Source organism: Corapipo altera, unplaced genomic scaffold (genome assembly GCF_003945725.1).
Source record: "Corapipo altera isolate COAL_440 unplaced genomic scaffold, ASM394572v1 22, whole genome shotgun sequence".
NCBI lineage: Eukaryota > Metazoa > Chordata > Aves > Passeriformes > Pipridae > Corapipo > Corapipo altera.
Window position 1 is genome coordinate 5,533,863 of NW_020884886.1, and position 19,624 is coordinate 5,553,486.

The 19,624-nt window shown below is 38.8% G+C and overlaps 1 protein-coding gene across 1 annotated transcript in view; it reads right to left on the reverse strand.

The window, feature by feature from the left end:
- Nucleotides 1–19,624, reverse strand: part of BOD1L1 (biorientation of chromosomes in cell division 1 like 1) — a 46,178-nt gene that overhangs the window by 16,516 nt on the left and 10,038 nt on the right. The window contains exons 2-13 of the mRNA XM_027642599.1: nucleotides 19,385–19,596; nucleotides 18,944–19,068; nucleotides 17,478–17,668; nucleotides 15,575–16,195; nucleotides 14,956–15,102; nucleotides 13,430–13,599; nucleotides 12,298–12,421; nucleotides 11,809–11,953; nucleotides 11,073–11,148; nucleotides 4,087–10,180; nucleotides 1,970–2,037; nucleotides 434–503 (exon numbers count right to left, since the gene is read on the reverse strand). Of these exons, the coding sequence (XP_027498400.1) occupies nucleotides 434–503; nucleotides 1,970–2,037; nucleotides 4,087–10,180; nucleotides 11,073–11,148; nucleotides 11,809–11,953; nucleotides 12,298–12,421; nucleotides 13,430–13,599; nucleotides 14,956–15,102; nucleotides 15,575–16,195; nucleotides 17,478–17,668; nucleotides 18,944–19,068; nucleotides 19,385–19,596 (8,043 nt within the window). The remainder of the gene's footprint in view (nucleotides 1–433; nucleotides 504–1,969; nucleotides 2,038–4,086; nucleotides 10,181–11,072; nucleotides 11,149–11,808; nucleotides 11,954–12,297; nucleotides 12,422–13,429; nucleotides 13,600–14,955; nucleotides 15,103–15,574; nucleotides 16,196–17,477; nucleotides 17,669–18,943; nucleotides 19,069–19,384; nucleotides 19,597–19,624) is intronic.

The window sequence follows — 19,624 nt, forward strand, 5'->3', positions numbered from 1 at the left end:
AAAAGAATTCCAGAGTTTTATACCAATGCTCGTATATCATATCCTCACAGGGCCCATCACAACACCCAAAAAACCAGGATGTTCTAAATTCATAAGGAAGAAAGCCATTCTTTGGTGAAGGTTCTGTGTCCTTCCTGGGCAAATGTTTTTCAGTATTTATTGATTTTAAATGGAATGTTAGCAGTCTACTTTTTTAAAATCCTAAATGCTTTCCACCTTTCTTTCACCATATCACTGGAAGAAAAGTCTGACCGTCCTTCTCTATCACAAACCAAATTCGAAGCCACCTGAACTCCTAGAAACATTTCAAGAAGATTCCTGAAGGCTTTCTTCAATTTCTCTACACACAGTATATAACAAATCTGCAACCCTCCCATCACAACTAATAGTTTTTTCAGCATGAAAAGTAAGTTGCTAGCAGCATAAAAATCACCTTTTTGCAATTCTTTAGTAGGAAGATCCACACATCCCTCTTCACTTCTTGCACTTTCAGGCTGTTGTGACTAAATACAAAATCAGAAGAGACAAGTATAGCAGACATTCAGAACAAGTATGTCTCACTCCCCTCCCTCATGTCATGATGAACATTGTCTTATCATGATCTACAGAAGTCTTCAAAAGCTTTAGTAAGACATCAGTACAAATATTAATAAGGAACACTGTCAGAGCTAAGTCACATTACTGTTCAACAGTGACCTCAGAGTTCACATTAGTACCAGAGATCAGTTTAAAAAAGCAGATCTCAAGAGAAATCTTAGGAAATCAAGGTGCAATGCAAGTTCCAAATACAAACAATATTCTAGAAATGTTCACATACATAGAAAAAGAAAAAGAATCTGCAATGTATAACGAGGTACAATGAACTCTTTTCAACTCGTGTTTTGGGTGGTTTGGTTTGTTTGCTTTTAAAAAAAATAAAGTTGCAGATCAGCTCTATTGTTGTATGGATAATGCTGTATGGAGCTAAATGTATTTAAGTCTGATCTGGACACTGTAAATTCAGCTACAGTTCCATATTACTTGGCTGTACTGACTCTAGAACCATGTTATGCTGGTAAGCAGTAAGCTGTTTGCAAGTGGAACTCAAGTCTAATCAATAAATCCCATCGGACTGACTTGGATTTTCCTGAAGCACATCCCAGGCACCAAAACTGTGGTTCAGAAATACTCAGCTGGTCTAACAAGGACCTGCTGCCAGAAGCCCTGTGGAGACTCACCCTTCCATAGATGCTTGGGAGTCTCTGAACCATGTTATGCCTCAAAAAGCATATTTTTAGAGTCTGGCAAGATATGAATACATGGGTACACTCCTGTATCTGAATAAAGAATTAACCCATGTGGAATCTGGCTACTATGGATCACAGCCCAGACAAACAAACAGATTCAGCTTGGGTCTTACAGAAGCTGTAGGTGACCATGAGCCCCAGTACCCTGGATTATCAAGGGTGCCCAACTCTTCTGTAACAGCAGATAATGGGGCTGTAGTTATCAGAACAGAACAGCAGCAAGTGTTCCTCAAAACACAGAGAATGGCAAGGAATTGATGCAATGAAATAAAATGAAACGAAATGAACAGCAGTGTGTGTTTACTGTTTCAAAGCACTAAACTAATACCTCCCAGCTGTAAGAGCCAGGGCATTGATAACTGTTTTACAAGCACTATCACAGGCAACATGCAAATGGTACAACCAATTTTTAAAAAAAGCAAACTTTGATGTTGTGGTCACAGAAGGAGCATGGCTGAGGGAGGGAATTAGTTCTAACACAGAAGAACATGGACAGCCCACAGTTTAAATGACAGCTGCCTAGAAAAGTACAGCTGAATAATCTGCAAAATGGTTCCTCTGAAGTTTTGCAGTTTAAATGCCACTTCTGCTGCACAAAAATCAAAAGGTACAGTAAGAAACCATAAGAAGATGTATGATAATACAAGAAACAGTATAGTAAAAATTTTCAAAACAACAAATACCTTGTCAGTTCTCAAGTTACTTTCAAATTCTAGTTCTTCTGCCAACTTTGGTAAAGCTGCATTATTGCCTAATGAAATACAAATACGTTAAAATTATCAGGTTATATTATGCTGTGTTTAACTCATGAATGCTGTAGTAGAATGCTATTTCTCAGTACCACCTCATGAATACAGCACATGAATTGAAACCCTTCCTGTAGACAATGGAAACAATACCAAGTCTGTTTGCTGGAAAACAGCTCAATAAAACTCCGAATTGGCATTTGCAAGAACACAAGTACTTCTATGTTTTCCTTAAATACAAAAGGCTTAGAAAATATGGGCTACCAGGATTTACCACAGCATGCTTGTGAATTCTGATTTTGGCTTTGTTTTCTTGCTTTTCCTGTAAAAAGAAACTGTCAACAGTTTTTTCAGGTCAAATAATAAACAGCAAACTACGTCTGTATTCATGAATGAACAGCTAAGAGTTAATACTAAGGATACTATTTCGCTGTAAGTGACAATTAGATCTAAATCCATAAGCTCTAGAACCATAACCACTGAAATCCCCCAATTTCTATAGAAATTGAAAACTCAGTAGCTCTTGTTAGCGTCAATATAATTTCAGAAATATCTTAAACCCCCACACATTTCATTCCCCAGAGGAACAGCTTTGTGTTTATAACATCTGAAAAACAGGCCATGGCAGACAACATCTTCACATGACTTCTACAGACTTTTTCGATACCTATTTCAGAAGCCTATTTATACACCTTTTCCTAAACATAAAGAAACACTTATAACATGACAATTCATCAGTGATGCATGTGAAGTGATTAAACTGTGGTTGCAATCCACAGAATAAGTACCATTACCCCTGGTACCTACAGAGGCTACATCAATGGACAACAAGAATTGAGGCAAGCACCGAGACAGAAATACTTTACTGTGTGGCAGTTTACACTTTCATGGCTCATGCTTATCTCTTACGTAAACACTGAACAACATTTTTTAAGTTTACTAGATCAGCCTCTTTCCCCAACAAATTTGTAAGATCCCAAGATCTGCAGAGAGAGCTTTCCAAGTCGAACATCATTAAAACTAGAGAATAAAGCCAATTTTTGAGAAACTGGACCTAAAGTCAAGTTATAAAATTTTTTTTAAATAACAAAAGCAAAAGAAAGCAAAAGACAGATGTGAGAACGAAAAAGCTTTACAAATAGAACTTGATCAGCACCATTCCATTTCCTGTGGTAGAAACAGATTCTTCTAGTATTTTCCCACAGTTTAATTTCTCTAAAATTTATAATGAAGTCATAATCTTGACTTGACTATAGCATCTACAGAATTTATAAATTTTCATAAACTTGGTGCTTCAGCTACTCTGGAAGGTCAAAGAGGAGAAAGCTTGAAAGTAGCAGGATGTTCATTACATGGTATTTTAGGAACTAACAACCATGTAAGTTCATTTCTATTTTCTATAAATTTTCTATTTAAAATAGACATCTATTATCATTGATCACTTAAAATGCTTGTTTAGGATAACTGTCTGATTCTTTTGTAACCTAAAGGAAGTCTATTCACAAGACAAAATTTAGTGTAAGACAATGAATCTGAACATGACCATTAAATAAAGATCCAGAGCAAATCTGCAGTTTTGATTACGAACGGTCATTCTTAACCTTCAAAACTGCTACAAAGTTACATTTCTAAAATGAACATACATCTAAATGAAATGCACTCTCTTTCCTAAAAAAACATTTTTGAATTTCACTACACATCAGTAACAAACCCATCTGTAGCTCCACAATAATTTCCCTTGCAAACCACTTCATATATTAGCTCACAATTTTAAGTCGATGTATTTTAGTAATTTCTTTGCATTCTTAATAATGTTTTCCAACACAACTCAGATAATTGTGTTCAGTGTATACCCCCAGAATCACATGCTTATTTAAATATTTGTCACCAATTCTTATATATATTATTAACAGTTATTTTGGAAACAAGAAAGCAACAACGTACATTTGAACAGTGCACATTATTTCTAATTATAATAATGGCAAAATGCACCTACTTTTGACAGCTTTTAAACCAAAGAATGTAAAAAAAAAAAAAAAAAAAGAAATCCTCACCTGTATTACTTTTTTGAAAAGTAACTTCAATGGCAGTATCATCTATTTTGACCAAGTTCGTTTTATCACCACTGCCACATAGCTCTTCTACATGTAACAAAGGGAGGCCACCTCTTTGCCCTAATTCTGCTTCTATTGTTACTTCACCATGATTGGTGTTTACAGTCACTTCGTTTGCAGAAACTAAAGAAAGAGCCTGTGCCTTAGGCAGGGGAGTCCTTATTTCAGAACAGTCACTTTCTAAAAGCAAGTTTGAGTTCAATTTACAGCTTACATTCTTTTGAGTTTCACTCTCTACCACTGCTTCTGAAATCACAGAAGAGAGTTCTGATGTAACATCCCCGTGCAAAACGTCTTCAGCTTGCTCACCATCCTCACGTGCCTCTGAAGAACTCTCAGCAGTCTCTGTACTAATCTCCACGCAAAGGGCTTCATCTACACTCATGAGGTTCACTGAATTTTCATCAGTTTCTGTGATTTCACTGTCTACTGTGGTCTGAGGCGCTGCCGACTCTGCACTCACACCACTCTCATGCGTCTCACTCTCCCCACCAATGGCAAGCAAAGAATTCCTGCTGGGAATCCTACAGGCCTCCTCTGGGCCTGTAGATGAAAGGATGCATTCAATCTGGTTAGCAGTATTAAAAATTTCTTCACTTTTTTCTTTTACTTCTGTACTCTCAGCAGCAAGTTGACTTTCTTCTATGACTGTGAACGTGAAGAGACTATCACATTCTTCCATTGTGCTCAGGGTGATCACTGCTCCTTCGTCCTTGTCTCCTTCACTTGAAGCAGTGTGTTGATCTTCACTGTTGGTGGCGACCCTTAGCACAGGAGCTCCACATTCTCCCACAAAAATCACAGAACCTTTGTTTTTCCCATCTGCATCAAAAGCAGCTAGTCCAAACTGTTCATCTACAGCTGCAGTGGTCTCCACAATCTTACATTCCTCTGATGTATTTGGAGAAAGAATGGTATCTTCTTCTCCTTCTGCTACAATGAGCTGACTTTCAGCTTGTGGTGCTGCACTGATCAGGACTATCTCACATTCTTCTGTCATGCTTGTAGTGATCATAGCAGCTTCGTATCTTCCTTCTGTTTCTGAAGCAGCAAGTTTGTTTTCATCTTGCATAGCTACACTTGACACAGGAGCTTCAAAACATTCTGCTGTACTTGTAGAGATGATTATTGTTTCATTTTTTGACTCTGTGTCTGACAGGTGTTGAATTGCCTCTTCTGTGACTTCACCTGACATTACAATTACCTGTTCTTCCACAACACTTGTGGAAATCATAGCACACTCATCTTTTTCTTCCTTACCACTAGCAGTTGGATGACTTTCATCATCATCATCATCTCCTCCTGTACTGGATTCACTAGGCATGGGAACCTCATATATTTCCATATCTACAGAAACCATAGCATTCTCATTTATTTCTTCTGTTTTCACAGAGGAGAGCTGATCATCACATTCAACAGTTGCACTTGACATAGGAGCCTCAAATTCCTCCACAATACTGGTGGAAATCATAGTGCACTCATCTTTCTCCAGCTTACTGCTAAAACTATGTACACACTCTTTAAGCTCTGTAGCTGTACTGGGCATAGGTACCTCTGTGTCTTCAGGGTCTGTTAAGATCATAGAGCTTTCCCCACTTTCATTTGCTCTTGCAATAGCAAGTGGACCTTCTTCAGCATCCACTGCTAAATGTAAGGGAGTATCTTCCACTGTACTAGTAGAGATGATATCACCTTTTACTTTTACTTCTCTGTCACCAGGAATAAGAGTCTCATCTTCCTTTGGAACTACACTACTTATAGAGGCATCAAGTTCTCTGCTGTCAAAGGAAGTCATGGCATTCTCATGTTTGTCTTCAGCACCAAACTGGGCCTTATCTTGCATGGCCATAGCACTTGTCATGGGACCCTCACATTCCTCAGCAACTACGGGAAGCAAGGTACCTTCATGCTTTGCTGTATGTGCTGCCAAGGCACCCTCATTTGCAGCACCTGCACTGGTTATGCTGCTTTCAACAATCCCCTTACCATTTTTACAGTTCGTGCCAGAATTGGCTTCTTTCTCTGCACTTGTCATGCTGTCAGTAGTAAGCTTATTTGTATTTGTGCCAGCCACTCCTGACTCAGCTTCCATTTGTTCAGCAACTATGCAGATAACGGAACTTTCACCTTCTTCGGCATCTATACAAATTAGTGCATTTTCACTTTCCATTCCTGTACAAGTAGAAGCATGTTCATTTTCTTCATTTCCTCTTCCCGTACTGGTCACAATGTCCTCACCCTCTTCATCCTCTTCTTTTGAGCCTGTACTAGTCACAAATCCCTCATCATCACATAGACCTACACTGACTGTAGTGATATTGGCTTCTTCCTTTGCCCTTATACTGTCCATTAGGCTTTCACATTTTTCAGCTTCTAAACAAACTGCAAATCCCTCATTGCTGTCTTCTAGCCCTGTGCAGACTGCATCATCTTCTGGAGTTATGCCTGTGCTGGTCACTGTGCTTTCACCATTTACAGTATCCTCAGATTTGTCACCACCAGTTCCAGAAGTGGCACTGTTGTTTGTGACCAATGCAGTACATGCACCAGTCACAGTGCTTTCTCCTTGGGTATCCGTACCACTCACAGCGCAGATTATGAAGTTATGACCTCTTTCTTCTGCACCTGTGCAAGTCACAGTACCTTCATGTTCTTTCACTTGGCCAGTTGTCACACTGCCCCTAAATTCACCTGAACTGTCACCACTGGTTGACCCTTCACCTGCTTCTGTTCCTGCACTAGTTACAGCTCCATCGCTCTCCACTTCACCTAAGCAGGATACAGAACTTTCAAGTTTGCCTGTGTCTACACAAGTTGATGTCTTTCGCTTTTCTTCAGAGCCTGCACTAGTCACAGTATCATCTTTTTCTTCTGCTCCAGCACTATTCACAGTGTCTTCAATTTCTACTCCACTTGCATTGACTGAAACCTTATCACTTTCTTCTGCATCAACCATGGTACAGTCACCATTTTCTTCTCCTTCCGTGCTTGTTAGGAAACTTTCACTTTCTGCTAATCCTGCAGTGACAACACTGCTACCACCTTCTTCAGCTGCTGCAACAGTACAGTCACCAGCATCTGCTCCTGTAACGAAACTGCAGCCCTCACTACTTTTTACCCATATGCCTGTTGTAAAACCTTCATCAGCCTCTATGCTTGTGCAGATTGCCGCCACCTCACTTTCCTCTGAGCAAGTGGTTGTAGCATCACTGCCCTTTTCAGAATGTGATGCACACTCAGTTCTTTCCTCTCCTGTACTAGTCGCCATTGCAGTGGTCTCAATGATCTTTTCTGTGCTAGTTCCTATCACAGTGGTTGGAGTTGTTTGTAGGCTGCTAGGTTTACTACTTCCTGCACTGGTACCTACTCCATTGCTTTCATTTTTGTCTTCCACGCCAACCAGACTATTCCCTTCCTGCCCATTAGCTGTAACAGAGTCTTTGACACTTTCCTCAGGAACTCCTTCAGGCACTAATACAGAGGAAGACTGTATCAGATCATCATTGTCATGCATCTCATTCTTTTCCACATTATTCATCATTACACTTCTTTCTCCCTTTGTGGAAGGCTCTCTATTCAAGCGCTCTCTTTCTTTTCTTCTAAGGGGAAGTTCTTTTGCTGTTACATCTCCACAATCTTCAGTTACATCAGACATCAAGTTTTCCTCTTTTATTTTCAACTCTCTGTCCTGAGAGCTTTCTGACTTTGCTGCTTCATTATAATCTGCTTGACTAGGTAACCCAGCTGTACTGTCTTCCATTGCCTCTTCATCAGGCTGGGGGACCTTGCTATCTTTTCCTATACTGTTTGTCATGGTGTTGTTACCATCATCTTTCATGACAGAACTCGGCACTGCACTATCTTGCTCCATGTATACAACCTGTGCTTCATCATTTTTCAAAGTGGAAGTGTCTTTCAATGAAGAAGCCTCACTAGAACTATGGCATTCTTTAGACATACTACCTAGGGAATTTGTAAAATCTGAGACATCCATATCCATGGACTTTTCATCAGCAGCATCTTCTCTGGAAGAACTAATTGCTAAAGGAACATCATCTGAATTAGAATTTATCACAGTTTTTGAATTCTTTGGTCTTCTGCTATCTTTTGAAGCTTGATCTTTACTGGGCACATTGCGTAAGATTCTACCACTTGTTTCATACACAACTCTCCTTTTAGAAGCCCCTTTTTTACTGGGTCCTTGATCCATGGAAGCTTGTTTGGGCAAAGTTTCTAAGGCACCAACTTGTTTATTAGAAATAGCTTCTTGTTCAATAGTTTTTTCAGCTGCGGGCAGAAATCGTGATTCACGGGTTTCAGGATCTGCCAAGCTGTGTTTTATTCCCTTATTTGAAATAGAGCGAGATGCTTTTTGTTTTGCTGCATTCTTGACATCTGCGGCTTGGACTGAGTTTTGAATGTTTTTTCCTTCAATGTTGGATGTTTCCTGTACTTTTGTTTGTTTCAAATCAAGTTCCATCAGCTCTTCTGCATGACCAGAATCATTATTCATAGTTGCCTTTTGAGGGGTTGGAGCCTGGCTGCTTTCAGTTGTGCTGGTTGATTGCTTTTCCTCCTTAAGTAAATCCTGGTTTGATACACTGCCTTTTCTATTTTCACAGGATACCTTCTTGCTTTGTTTTTTATCCATTGCCACTGTGACATTCAATACTTTTTCATGCCCACTGTCCACTTCTTTAGCATCTTTATCTTCCGATTTGACGCTCTCTTCCTTCTTCTTTATTTCCTTGTTGCTGTGCTTTAAGTTCCTGCTTTTGTGACCTTCGGAAGAGAATCTTCTTTCTAGCTTGGAATTACTTAAATCTCTATCACCTCTATATTTTTCTTTTACGGATCCCTTTTCTCCAGAATGTAACTTAACTCTGTGACTTAAGTCTTTTTGTGATCCCTGAGTTGACTGTGTGCCACTCACAAGCTCAGACTCAGCACCACTCTCCTCAAAACCTTTGTCGTCATTCTTGGATTTGTGTTGTTTATCTGAATCACTGTCTTCCAGGCTCTTATCTTTGTCTTTCTGTCCAATCTCTTGTTTTGTTAAATTTTCCTGTAACTCTGTTTCAGATACTTTGACCTGTTTACTATGACTCTTTGACTTGGACTTTAACAAAATCTTGTCTTCTACAAGGCTCTTAGATCTTCGTCTATCTTTATGAACACCGTCTTCATGTTTTAAATTACAATCAGAGTTAGTTGATTCTATTTCATGTTTATCTTCTGAGTAGCTTTCACTCCTTCTGTGTGACGCAGAAGCAAGTTGCTTTGAGGCACTTAGGGAATCCTTTTGTGGTTTAGAATCACTCAGGGACCTTTTCGTCTTGCATTCTGCTCTTGATTTTTCTGTTGAGAGATGTCTGTCTTTTTTATTTTCTTTCCGCAGGAATTCTTCAGCTTTTAGGGTTGATTCAGAAGTGGTTTTCCCATCTTTCCCTGTTACTGATATTTTCCGTTCACTTCGGTGCTTACTTTTCCTTTCAGATTTGTCATCTGAGGAAACCTTTACTTGTTGATTATGTTTCTGGCCACCATCCTCTCCTTTCGAACTTCTCTCAGATGAATGGAGTTCAACATCTTCATTTGATTTATGAATACCATCTCCTTTATGTTTGTGCTTTAAAGAAAGTTTATCTTCTAAAGCAGTTCTTTCCTTTTCATTTTTATCTCTGTAAGACTTGGCTTCTTTTTTGGCAGCATTTTTCGTATGCTGAATTTCTGTGTCAGTATCTTTTTTGGGGTGTTTTTCATTTTTAGATATGGATTTCTGCTTCTGTGGTTCTTCAGTATTGACTTCTGCTCTATCTGATTGTCTTTTTGGATCCCTTGCTTCACTGTCCTGCTGGACTCCTTCGGCCTGAAGAGAAGTGGAGGGTTTTCTTCTGTGTTCTTTTTCTGCTTTAGAATCACTTTTGGTTTCCTCAGTTGAATGCCCCCACTCTGAAAGTCTTCTAAGTTGTTTAGGGGTTTCACTTTTCCCATGGTTATGCTTCAATTCTTTGGAAGAATTTTTTTCACAAGTCTAAAAAAGAGATTTTTTTGTATATATAAGTAAATGTTACACAGTTCCTTCACCATGTGACCGAACAGAACTGCTAAGGACAAATTCTCCATAAAAACAGTATACCAGAGGATACACTTAACAATGTAATAAAAAAATCACCTAAAATATAGTTAGTAAAAAAATGAAACTTGTCATTTTCATTTCAACTATCTGCCATTGGGTAAAAATCCAAAGGAAGAGAAGTTAACCTTAAGCAGACTTTCTGAACTTTTATTATCTTTTCTTTATAAGATGATTTTTCTTTCTAAAATGATTTAAACAGATTTTTGAATGGACAATCACAATTTCAAGTACTCCATAAGATACTTTAAAAAGCCATTATGCTGTCTGTTAAAAGAAGACCATAACTAAAAAAATCAAAACTAAACAACACACCAAAACCTACAAAAGACAAATCTAGACTTCCATTTGAACTTCCAAATGCTACTTTTTAAATAATGTTGTTTATAAAAATTCTTGCCATAAAAATTCTCTTTTAGCATTCAGACCACAGTCAGTTTAACTTTCCAGTAAGAAGTTTAAACAGATCAAGCTCCTCAAGTCTTTGCACATAAGACCTTGCTCTTTTTTAAAACCCAACCTCCTTTACAGATTAGGGCTTAAAACTCATCTTGTGATCTATGACAACATGCATTAGCACTGAATCACAGACCATGTATTTCAGTGGCTACTGGAATTCAGAAAGCACTACTACAGCAATGTCAGACCACTAATACAACCGAAAGAACTGTCAGGGAAAAACTAATTAATGAGAACGAATGCAATTATATGCAGTTTAGTGTGGACATATGAAAAAGTCTATTAGAATTAAAAAGGAAGACCATAAAGTTTATATTTGAGAAACACATACCTCATTTGTCTTTTGCACTTCTTTAGAATCTTCTTCAGAGGGCTCATATTTCTTTCTGCAGCCATCTTCAGCACGCCTGAAACAGGTATTTGGACAATTTAATAAAGAAAAATTGCTATCAGTCTAACATTACTTTACAAACTTTCTGCTTTCAAAGCTGAGAGAGAAATGCCTACTAAAAATATGGAAACAGAGCTTGATCACCCTACTTCTGACTAACCAATTTGCTCAGGCTTTTCTCTCTTGTAAAATTATGTGTATCAACTTAAAAAAATATTCTCTGGATATCAGTGCTTTATAAGTATGACAATATTACTACTGCAGTTGTCCCTGTAAAATGGGTAAGAGCTCTCGTTGCCCCATATATACCTGTACATAGAGAGTTATGTACAGGTACTTATCTACATAAAACATCAGTTTCAAGATGAAGCCAAGTTGACTTACATATCAGATGCATAAGCATGTAAAAGCTCTCTATTCTCATGCCTTTATTACCATTCTGTGTATGAAAAGTCAGTAAAGACTGCTACTGCAGTCTGAGTTGCAATATATTTAAGCAGCTATAATTTGACTTTCTGCCTGAAGTTCATGCTTATTCGTAACAAAATTATGTGAATATTCTAATAGAAAACTGTTAAAAGTCAATAAGGTTAAGTACAAAGTTGAAAAGAACCTTTGAAATCTGCAAAAATGAAGATTCAAAACTTTAATTCCTTTTGAGAAAATACATAAATACCTTGAATATCTTTTTCTTTTTCTGCTCAAGGCCACTTTTTTTTCTAAAATTTTCTGTTCTTTAAGCACATCCTTAATGCTGGTACCAGTAGCTTTTGACTCCAGACTTTTTGATGGCGCTTCTTCTAAGTGCAAGCCACTTTTTCCTAATATAATACACAAATGGTGAAATACATATGCATGTCATTATATTACTGTTTCAGCTATAAACATGACTGAAAGCAGTACAGACAGTACTAATGTGTCACAGAGAATACCTGTGTCTACGGGTATTCACTGAGTCTAAGTAGTGTAATGATACAAGAAAAAGTGGAGATAAAATTTCATACAATTCATAATAATTTGGTTTATACATTTTTCCTTTACATCACTGTTGAAACACTGGGTTGTTAAGCAAAGGAAATTACTACAGACCTATGACCATTATTAAAAGCTGAAAGTTTTCTTTCTAGAGTGTAAGTTAGAGCAAGGTCGTAGGGGTTAATCATACCTTTAGCATTTTGATTTCCAGTTTTTAGGGATTTTGTTTTTTCTGCAGCCTTCTGTTTGCGTTTTTCTTCAAGTCTCTCTCTGTTAATTTGTCTTCTTAGGAGTCTCTCTTCTTTTTCTTTGGCCTAGAGATAAAAACCAAGGAAAATAATAATTATCATTAGGTCAAAGAGCATTCTCGGATTATAAATGTAAGTCTAAAACACATAGAAACAGAGCATGCTAGTTTGTGATGTGAAATTAGTTGAGTTCCAGAGTTTCACTGCTGCCTAACATTGCAGACTGAAGCTATGAGACCTTCTCAAAGAACATATTTTTAATTACATATATATATAAGTACTAATATATAATATATACACAGTGTATATATACTGAGTATATATTATATATACAGCTATAAATATATTATATATATAAGTTTTTACCTGGCCAAAGGAGAAAATCTAAAAGAACTGCTGCTCCCTCTTCTGTGTGTTGGTCCCTCTTCCACAGAAGAGAGTGCACATGCTTAAATCTCTTTCCATTCTCAGTGGCTGCAGACTCACTACAAACTGATTTCACGGACAGCAAGAACTACATTTTTAAAGACTTGGTGTAATGAAGTCGCCTGCAGTACTCAACACAAGCCTGACCTACTCAACATCCCACTGAAGGCAGAGGACAGGTAGATATGGGCTACTGTGTCCACCCAAATTGTCATTATATACGTTAAATCTACTGAAGACCAGATTTTTCGTAAGTGCAGCAGTTCTTACTCTCCCCATCAAATCACTCAGTTGAGAAAGAATTCACCCATTGCTGTGATTCTGTGAAGTCACTGCATGTAATTAGCAAATCCTCTGTCAACATCAAAACACTGTTTATTTTGGAGGAGGGGAAAGACATAGAAAAGTGTGTCATTGCTTTCACCACCAGAAGCCTTCAAACTATAACCAGCAGAGTAGAGCACTGTGCTGCAGAGCACATCGTGCCATACTGACAGACACCTGAAGAAAGGGCAGTTGTAACACAAGGGAAAAAAAAAAAAAATTGAGAAAGAACAGAGGACTCCACAACTCCCCCTCACAAACCACCACCACATCAGAAGTGGAATTTCTGTTCTATAAAGAGCAGTAACAAACCACAACACTTACAATGGACTGACGGAGCTGCTCCACAGTTCGTTCATCATCAGAGTCACTGAAGTATTTGGAGTACAGGAAAGGCTTGTGAACGTACGTGTTGCGAACGGGCTTGGCTTTCCCATCGCTCAGCTCGTGAGTGTGAGGCTTCGTCTTACTTTGACTCTTTTTCTCCTCTTCATCTAAAGAAAAGTTAGTGAGTATAGAAATATATTGATAAATTAGGGTAGTGCTTTCAACACGACTTTGAGAAGGCAAAGTTACTCAAAATGTATTAATAATTATTTACTCTAAAAACATAAACAGTTAAAAAAATATTCTTTTACCATCAAAATATCACTAGATTATGAAAAAATTGAAAGGTGCATTCATGTGTTTGTGTACATCATTGAGCCAAAAATTTGCAAGACACAAACCCCAAAATAAACTGGGATAGAACAACTGGGCTTGTAATGCCATTGTCCTTTTACATACAATATTTTGTAGTTAACTACGCGTAAGAAGTCAGAATGCAATTTCTGCTATGTGTTAAATTATACTTCTCCCCACACCAAAAAAACTGTACTGTACTTGAATACCTAAAAACTATATACACTTACTGAAATACATAAACAAAACACGCTGTTGTTTACGCTCATGTAAGTATTAATCAAGTATAAACAAATAAACTTATTTCCGTTTTATCAGGATTAGCAGAAATAGTGCAAAATCACTTGTGCTCCATACTGTACAGATTATTTCTATTCCTGAAACATACTTAAGGCTTGCTTTCTTTTCACAAATGTTCAGTCATAACTGAATATCACCTGTCATATTTCAAGGTAAGAGCAAAGGCAGAGAATATGCAAGTAATTCAATGCCTCCAAATCATATTCTTAGAGCAGAAAAAGTAAGCTGTGAGCACACTAGAGAGAATGCATTCAGGTACTAAGGTACTCTGCATTATGAAGTAGGAAGTCTTACTAACTGCAGAAGTCACATCTGCAGAAATCAGAGTCTGAGGTCTGTACTGGACAGGGAGAACACAGAAAGGTAACCCAGTCAGTGAAATGATCTGGTGTTTCTGAATTTTTAAGGCTAGATCCATTCCTGTTTCCTCTACTGTGGCCAAGTAGAATCTAGACATTCTTGCAATCCTAAAGCTCTAAAACCAACCTGATCTGCAATGCCAGCTACAACCACTACCCCAAAGTCACAAAGCACTCCAATGTTACATCAAGTTCATGACAGCATGGAGGGGAAAAAGACCCAGAGAGACATACATATCCACCTTTAAGTGCTTTTGTCATCTATAGAATACTGTAGCATAAATAAGACTGACAATGTTTAGAATACACCAAACTATTAAAAAATATTCAAAAAGTAAACGCAATACTCATCTTTTTCAATTGCACACATACTATCTATTCCACAATCAAGTTCTTTCCCACAGGTAAGTACAATAAAACACTGCAAACCCTAACACTTATGATATGATGCACTCAACAACAGCATTACATACTCCTTCTTGCTGCTTAACAATCTAATTATTTTACTACCTGATGTGATCTCCCCCTCTTCAGTACTGTCAGAAATTACAGGCTCCTCTTCACTCTCTTCTTCAAAGGAAGAAAGGTCACTGGTATGGACAGAGCTGACCGTGATGTCACTGAGTACATCCATATCTGAATCTATGAATGAATTTTCTTGCAAAGGAAAAAATTGAAACAAAGAGCTGTAATGCAGCACACCATATTTGTGAAACTTTTTTTTACCAAAACAGCAATTTTATCACCGAGAACAAAATTATCTTAAGAAATAGGAATAAGAAAACAAAATTATAATACCTGAATGAAATGTTATTAGCCTAACTCTGGTTTACTCAAAACAAAAATCACCCTGAGGTACAACTATAAACTTTAAAATGAAGACTGGAATTGTACAGACAACTTGCCAGATTAAAGCAGATGACCAACCACACACTTGAGGAATCAAAGCTCATCTGATTCCTAATTCGGGTGCCTCAGTTAAGAAATATGGACAAGCCCAACTGTGGTTAGCAAGACAAATTTATCAGAAAACTTACATTCCAAATATACTTCTGATTCAACTCCTGAATACACTTAAAAACCCCACCTCATATTTATATTTTGAAGGAGAGTATTGCCCACACCATACCTTCTTTAGTTTCTTTCGTGTTTTCAGTTGTTTTATGTTTATTGCTATTTTTTTCTGGAGCTAACTGTTTCACTGGTTCTGATTCTTTTGCTTGCTTTTCTTCTTTTGACTTCACAGTATCATCACTTTTCTTTGAATGGTCAGACTTCTTGTCAAGCTTTTCTTTCTTTTCTTTTCTTCTTTCACTTTTTTCACTGCTGTCTGGTTTCTTGTCACATTTATCCAATAATTTACTCTTTTGATCTTCACTTTCCTGTTGAATATCTTTACTTGTAAAAGTCCAAACATTAGTATCCTTTCCTGAATTTTTTATTTCTTCACTTTGGTAGGGAAGCTCATTTACATCTTCACACTTTCCAAGTGTTTCAGCCCCTTCTCCCGAAAGGTCACAAATTGCTTTCTCTCTGTCTGGCAAGTCCTCCATGTTTTTGTCTTTATCAGTGCTACCATCCACACTCTGCTGAGATGAGAGTTTTTTTGCAACTTTGTCATTGTTCTTGGAATTTGAGGTCTCTGTTGAAGCCCTGGCAGCACTTGCTTCTTGGTTAAGAGACGTAATTGTTTCCAAAATGGACATTGCATCACTAGCTACGTTAGCACTAGGAGTTGTAGCAGAGACACCTTCAAAAGTAAGAAAGAACAGAGTTTTACTTTACCCTAGTTTATGTAATTCTGTTCAGATAGAATGTTAAACAAGTGCAAAGAAACAGAACAATTACTGTCTGTAAAATATGCATAATTAACTGTTTGACTAATTTTGCATTGAGAGATTGTGGTTAAAAAAAAAAGACCAACCAGATAAAAAACTCCATGAAGCTGCATTCCTGCAGCAATTATCATGTTATTACCAGGGATTCATTCTGCTCTGTGACACACCTCTGTTCCTGAGGTCCGCTAGGGAATGTGGGGATTGTCAACGGGAAGGATGTTCTGAACACAATCCTTGTTCATCTTTACCAACATCCCAACTGGGATGATGACTCTGGATATATTTTATATATATATATGTGCATATAAAGAATTATATATACATTCTCTCTCTATACATAGGTATGCACACACACACATTGCAGTAGATAGTCTGCATCTCACACCTCTAGTATCTCCATAAAAGTCACGGAAAATGGACTCAGCACATTGATTATATAACAATGGGATAATCAGATATACCTTAACACTTTTCCACCCTCTTAGAATCAACTCTTAAGATGGATAAGAAAGGGTTAAGTGGACTAGAACTAAGAGTTGCAGCTGGCTTGTTAACCCACTTTGAAGGCAGTGGGCCTCACAGGAAAAAGCTTTGGATTTAAATAAAGGGTCTGGTTACAAATAGATGTACTGCTGTGGAATATCTTAGGATGTGAAAGAATGGACAGTTACCTGCAGGAGTGTTTAGAAGTTGACAACAGGCAACATAAATAAAAACTCTGAAGAAAAAGTGTTGTGTTGATAAACAAACCAAAGATTGGTGACCTACAGCACAACTTAAGCTCCTGAGAGGACCTGAGCCATTCAAACTTTAAGGCACACAGCAACTGCACAAAGATAGGGAACTGTCTCTTAGGTAATTTTTTTCCGATCTACCAATGGATAGAAAAATTTAATTGTTCTTCTCTTATCTGTGTTTGAGGGCCAAACCCTGAGACCAACTTTTCTCCCTACAGTAAACTGATTCCTGATAATCTCAAGCAGAAGTGACAGTGACATGGTTATAACAAGGTGACATCTCTTCTGCCTTCTACCTTTACACATACAGTAACAGGTAAGTGTTATGGTACTGCCTGGTGCTCAGCTTGCTAATTCTGATGCTAACAATGTTATGCCAGCAGCAAATCTAGTCAACGTTTCTGCTCTCTTAAACCCCACTTTTGTTAACAGACTGCTCAGAGAAATGGTAGAATACCTTGCACTGTAACAGAAGCATCTGCTTTTTCCTCACTCGGAGCTGTACTGGGCCCTGCCTCCTCTTTGTGATTCAATGTGGCTAAAAATTCATGGACAGCTTTTTCCACCTGAGGTCTAAATGTATGGTTGATCTTTGGGTCCACAACCTGAGAAATAATTCTGTCAATTCCAGATTCCAACATTCCAGACCTGGAACAAAGTTACAGGAATTAGTAAGAAAAATTACATTTCAATAACCTATTAATGAAGTATGACCATTTAGATGTGACATAAACACTCGTAAGAAACTCCACAGAAGCATTAATGTTTTCTGAGCATCACTGCAGCTATGGATTTAGCCTGCGCCCTATCCATAAGAAAAAGTGCTAGAAACACAAACCAATCCAAGCATACGGAATTAATACAACAAACAGCCTGCTGTTGAATTACTACTGGTTACACCTACAATTGTTATTTAGTCGCAAAAGCCACTTGTGGAAAAAATTAAAAAGAAACCCGACATGATCAATTCCCATAGCATAAAAGAGATGATTTATAGAAGGCATGAGGGACAAACAGCTACTAGACCACTCACTGCCACCCTAAGTTACTTACTGCCCAGTAGAGTGCAGCAAGTTCTGCAGCTTAATAGAACACCTTTAATCTTCAGCAAAATAAAATAAATGGCAATAGAAAGCTTTATATCTGTATCAATGTCTTTAGACCCCTGTAATCTTCTGTGGGACATATACTGCCTCTTGTCCTCACTGCTTCTTTAACAACAAACAACATCCACTCTCCTCCCTACAAACCAAACAGCTCCTCAGTACAAGTTATCAATGGTACCACCACAGCATAACTAAGTTTCTTCCTATATCCCTGGTCTGATCCAATTCAATGATCAAGCTCACTGTACTTGGAAGAAATGTCCTAACTTTTCTTATGACTCTTAAGATTTGAGAAGAAAAACTGGAGGAAACTTCATGAAATAATGTAACATCAGGTAAGCATTTGACATTTTAACATAACAGCAATTCTTAAAAGCCTCTTCTCTGTCCAGCTAAATTTACATCCAGGTTTTGCTATGTGACCTTCGCCTTGTACTCTGCAGAGCTCAGTTTGTCAAATATCTTTAACTTTCCTTAGCTCTAAACATGATAGGTACAATTTTAATACCTCCCTTAGAAGAAAAAGTAAAGGTAGATTTTAGCTAGGGGTTTACATCCCAAGTTAAAATCAAGGTTTCCACCCCTGCAGCATACTGGATCAGACAAAAAAATATCTGCAGTCTTATTCTAACTAATGTTGATGGCAAATTGCTATCTGAAGTAATACCGCATTTTACAGGTTACAAAAACCAAAATAATGAAAGAGTGTCTTCAGAAGTTTCTTTGAAGAAAGCAGATGCTTTACATTGACCCAGAGTCCCCATCACCTAGCGTGGTAGAGGAGCACGTTTAGAGTAACCCCATGGCTGTCACTTACTTGAGAACCTGCTGCCTAATGTTATTTCTCAGCTGGTTCTTGTTGAGATGAGGACTCCAGGTATGAGTCGCCAAATGATTGGAAACAAAGTTGTCAACGCGCTGTCTCAGATTCTGGTAGGCAGGCTAGAAAGCAACAGCAGAGAGGTTGGACTGGAGGGGTTGGATAAGCGGCTGGTTATTCCCCCGGAGGCCGGGCTGGCACGCCGGACCCCCCCGGTCGCCTGAAGGCACTGCCGCTCCCTGGCGGCGATGGCAGCGCGTTAAACGCCGTATCTATCGCCGACACCGCGCCGAGCCGGCCGTGTGTGCGCCCTGCGTGCCCCGCCGGACACGCCGCGCTCCCGCCGAGCGCGGCCGCTCCGGCTCTGCCCCGGCCGGGCCCGGCCCTGACCTGCGCCAGCCCGGGGCGCCGGGACCCCCCCGAGACGCCCGCCCGAACCTTGGTGTCCACGTCGGCCAGGCAGTCGCGGCGGAACTGGTCGAAGAGCCCCTGGCTCTTGAGGTGGTTCACGATCATGGAGACCAGTTCGGGTTCGGCCGCACCGCCCCCCGCTCCGGCCCCGGCCCCCGGCAGCGGCGGCGGCTGCTGAGGGGGCGGCGGCGGGGGCGGCGGGGGCTGCGGGTTGGCTGGCCTCCATGATCGTGAACCACCTCAAGAGCCAGGGGCTCTTCGACCAGT